The sequence below is a fragment of the Cryptotermes secundus genome, unplaced genomic scaffold (genome assembly GCF_002891405.2).
Source record: "Cryptotermes secundus unplaced genomic scaffold, Csec_1.0 scaffold446, whole genome shotgun sequence".
In the NCBI taxonomy this organism is placed as follows: domain Eukaryota; kingdom Metazoa; phylum Arthropoda; class Insecta; order Blattodea; family Kalotermitidae; genus Cryptotermes; species Cryptotermes secundus.
Window position 1 is genome coordinate 882,839 of NW_019731271.1, and position 4,757 is coordinate 887,595.

General features: G+C 40.6%; 1 protein-coding gene across 1 annotated transcript in view; it reads right to left on the bottom strand.

Annotated features, from left to right (window-relative positions):
* The window catches only part of LOC111866813 (interleukin-1 receptor accessory protein), a 140,306-nt gene that overhangs the window by 29,718 nt on the left and 105,831 nt on the right, over positions 1 to 4,757 (bottom strand). The window contains exons 3-4 of the mRNA XM_023856096.2: positions 3,285 to 3,386; positions 1,415 to 1,520 (exon numbers count right to left, since the gene is read on the bottom strand). Coding sequence (XP_023711864.1) covers positions 1,415 to 1,520; positions 3,285 to 3,386 — 208 coding nt within the window. The remainder of the gene's footprint in view (positions 1 to 1,414; positions 1,521 to 3,284; positions 3,387 to 4,757) is intronic.

The window sequence follows — 4,757 nt, forward strand, 5'->3', positions numbered from 1 at the left end:
CAGAGACTTAGTGCCTGAGTTGTGGCACGGCCAGAGTTCCACAAAGGTGGTGAATTTTTGGAGACGAACAACTGTACAGTAAGACACAGTATCACAAAATTCGATTTTTAGTTATGCCGAAAAATGAGATACTCAAAAATACATAAAATAAAATAGCCGGATCTTAATGCAATGTATATTTCATGTTTCTTATTTGTAAAATGAGCCGTTTCCAGTAAATTTCGCAAACTTTCAGTTGCTATAAATGAAAGCAGACTGTGTAGACTAAAACCTGAATACTGCTAAGAATACTAGCGTGCGTCTAGTCTTAACTACTGCTGTGCTCACATGAGTCGGCCACTGGGACCCGATCTTGAGCCAAATAAATCCAGTCTACATCCTCACAGAGCAGTCGGTATAGCGACTGGCTCCGGGCTGGACGGTCGAAAGGTCGGATTTCGAGTCCCGGCAAAGGCAGAAATTTTTTCCTTTCCATGTCGTCCAGACCGGCTCTGAGGCCCACTCAGCCTCCTATCCAATGTGTACCAGGAGCCTTTTAACCAGGCGTAAACCGGCAGGGGCATGAAGCTGACCACTGACCTCCAACTAGTGCCGAGGTCAAGAATACATGGATATGTACAACTACTCCCCACGCGTCTTTATGGCGCAGTGCTTAATTAGTTAAGCACACGGACGACTTTACCTTTTACCTCCATCCTCATACTTTATTTATTGAAGATCCATTTTCATATTAAGATGGTATGCACGCATCAGCAGTGTAATCCATCAGTATCTAATGTCAACAAAATGTACCACATGATAGTTTCATAAAGGCAGGGGGCTGGCGACCAGCTTCTCCGGAAGGCCTTGAAGAATTGCTTTTAGAAGTCTTTCTGCATTCTCCTCCGCCTGACCTTTACTAATTTTCCCAAGGATGCTTAATCCTGGGAAGCACTTCCTTGAATTCCTTAATTAGAATCTCCGAAATGTTTGGCAATAGGGAAGACGACTGCCGGTTACGAAAAAAGCATACAACGCCCAGAACTTAGGCAGTTGGGTCACCAACTCTCCGGTTTGCTACGCTGAAGGTTTCTGGTCTTAGTCCGTGCCCTAAGGCAGACTGGTCTAATTTTTCGAGTTTTTCTCGGTTCCTGCACGCAAACGCTGGGATACAGTCGCGGAATATATAATGCATGCTTCCTTCCAAATCCATCTCGATTCATCATTCGCAATCAGTTTTTCATTCGAGGCTGAAAAACAAATGCAGTTGATAAAGCATCATTAAACAGAGTAAAACAACGAGACGTGAAACAGTGTCGCTAGGTAGCAACTAAGAATGAAACCTAGAGTACGCTCAAATAATGACCATGTGCCTTAATCCTCTCGAAAACTTACTTTATTGGAAGGAAAATAGAGAAATTAGCAGTTTGCTTACCGTGGCTTCTTAGTAACTTGAAACCTTTCAGGAAGATTCACAGAGCTGTTTTGTGCGATTCTCCTCCAGGTGACCTTGTTGTGGGCATCTGGCAGATCAATTCGACCTGCAAATATCAATAAATATTAGTCTATAATGACACTATCTCCGAGTAGTACATTACTCTACATTAGTGAGCGGATCTGGAGCGAAAACTGCCATACTCGCAGTTCCCGGTCGAAACTGTGTTACATGGCATGTAAAATGTCAGGATATACCCGATGCACACCTGGAAAGAAAACTTGTGTTAACTTATAATAATGTAGGAATATACCAGACATGCTACTGGAAACTGGTCAGATTAGTTTTAAACAACATACAAAAACTGTCGGTATATATCAAACATATAACTGAAAAGGGCTAGGAGCCTATTTGACTCTAATGTTTCGATAAGCGCAGAGACCTAAATGGTGTTTCAGTCTTTGTATGGGTACAAATTTCATTTCTAAGAGGGAAAAAAATATGATAGATTTTAATATGAATTTGTAAAAAAAGGTAAAGCTGTCCCGGTAATAGAGTGTGGAGACCCATAGGGTTCTAAAACGTTGAGACTCTCACGATTAACATGAATCTGTAACACTCTGAATTCGAACATTTATGCCAAATGGGTATTTGTGCTGAAAGTAGGTAATAGCCGCAACTCAGAAGAGCCTCAGTATGATAAAAAAGAATAAAAAACCTTAAACTTGTAGCTCAAAGCACCATCAGCTGTAGCAGGGCCCTAATCAATACAGGTTTGTTTTAAAATGCGAATGTTTTTTAGCGCAGCGTGAATATGAAAAGCCGTCATCTGTTAGGTCAAGACTGTAACAAGAAAAGTCGGCCTACCCAGTAAATACGTACTCTTGTCTGAAAGTTGTTATTCAAAACAAATTAGTAATTTGCGTTCACCAAATTTTTAACATCATCAAATCACGAAATACTTTTTAACCCATGTAGACAGCTATGGAGTATGAAGTGGTGAGCTCATTTACTTCGAGGGATCAGATACTTAGGTTTTAATATCACCAGTAATACTGGTGAATATAAATTGTACGCAAGTAGATGATCCAACACATATCGCCATTATTTTAAAAAAATTCATACAGTGCTTACCCCCCCTTAATTTTTTTTGTGAGTCCTCTGAACGAAGAGACAGAAAGTAACGCATAGTGGGCAATCAGTGTCCGCATATTTCATTTCCGAAAAAAGTAGACAAACTTCGAATATGTTAGCATTCGGAATCAACACCGACATTTTTCTGGCGAATCAGATTTCAGTCCGTATCGGCCCATATTCAAACGTTATGATATATCCAAAACCTTAAAGATACATTTACAAAATATGTGTGTTCCATTCTGGTCCGTCACACTAACAATATTACAAATGCTAAAACAATTCCGTCCAGTGTGACTGTTGAAGCTTTTACTACTTCACTTCTTAGCGCCCTAATGGTGGTCTATAGGGACCGAAACATGTTAGGGTGCTAAGAAGTGACGTAATAAAAGCTTCAACAGTCACACTGGACGGAATTGTTTTATCATTTGTAATGTGTGTTCCAGTTTAGAATTAAGTACGTTTCCACTCTTATCTCATAAATTACGCAAATAAATACGAATATATTTTATATACGTGTATCAATCACCGAAAAAAACATCCGGATCCCACGTTCAATACAAAGCTAACATAGGGCCTGAGTTTCGTAAGTATTCTAGTTGTCAATCAGGACGAAAGAAAATTCCGATTGCAGACAAGACTGTCAGTACAGGGCGAGGGTGGAGAACCGGCAATATCTGGATGCGTCATATGATCACGTGCAAACATGGATTCCCCGTGAGTGTCCAGTACTTACCGACAAACGCTTCGCAGAACAGTCTTACTTCATCCCCAGTTTCAGCATAGAGGTCCCGCGGTTCATACATCTGCAGCGGGGTACCTGAGTAGCCGGCAGCATCTGCAACGAGACGGGCGGAAATTCAAGTACAATCGTCTGTAATAAAAACTGAAACACTATGCCGCTGGTATACAGCATTTCCGGTATCAGAAGAAGCGGATAACACGGTTTCAAAATTATAGCAAAGAGACCAAAATTATGTTTGAAATTATCTAATGTTTAATACATATATTTGAGATACACGAATTTACGGAGTAAGCTCCATTCCAGTTTTCAGTTGACTGCAATCATGCCAGATATTTTTATTGAAGCCTTCAAGATTTTATTGCTGAAGCGTGCTGGTCTACTGAAATTTCGAAGAACCTAGCTGCCTCCATTTTCAAGGCGCCTTGATGACATACGTTCACCTAAACGCTGCCAAAATGACTCAGCCACAACACGGCGGCCAATATAAATATGATGTAATGCAGTGCTTCTTAACCTGTGGTCTGCTGTCTGTGTGTGCACCTATACCGATGTCTGTTAACAAACCAGGTCTGTAGTTAATGGCATTACTTCGGTGCTCCGTAAGAAGGCCTTCAGTAAAAAAAGAAACACTAAGAATGTATTAACTTGTCTAAAAGACGTGTAAGATTTGAGGCTTTCACGGCGGTGACTATGAAGAAAGCAGTCTTCTGCGATTTGGCACCGTGTATATGTGGTGTTACCGACGTTTCGGAGGAACGTATCGCCTCCATCTTCAGGGAAGAAGAAAAAAATATAAGAAATCTGCAAAACGTCGGTTAACACCACATATACACGGTGCCAAATCCCAGAAGACTGCTTTCTTCATTGTCTAAAAGACCTCTATATATCAATAACATATATTTTTGACATAATGGCTGTTCACCATGCTTTAATTTTCACTGTATAAACTTTAAACTTTAACACCGCTAGGAGGAGAGAGAAATGTGACGATATATGTACTTTCGGCAAAAGTCAACGCTGAAAAGGGGGGCATCTAAGCCTTTGTTACCAAGCTAAACATAATATGTAAATCTACACACTTTGGTGGAGGCAATCAGACTATCCGGAACCCATGCCCTGCTTATAACGGACACACTTCAACATGGTTGTGGCGGTGGTGATACTATTTGCATTCTTATGATCTTTCGCCAGGCTAAAAGCAACGAAGCATAAATTCATGTGACACAACACACTTCTGAAGAGTGAAAACAACACAGCAGCCACGAGCAAAGCCTGGACGATATAAAGGTAGGACATAACATATCCTCAAACATATATATATATATATATATAGACAGTATTAACATTGAAATAGTAAAATACCCATAATATATTTGCAGAACCTCCACATCAAGATAGCCAGGTGGCACAATATCTGCCCCATATAAGAGAGACGATGGGAGGACGAACACGAGACTGCGTGGT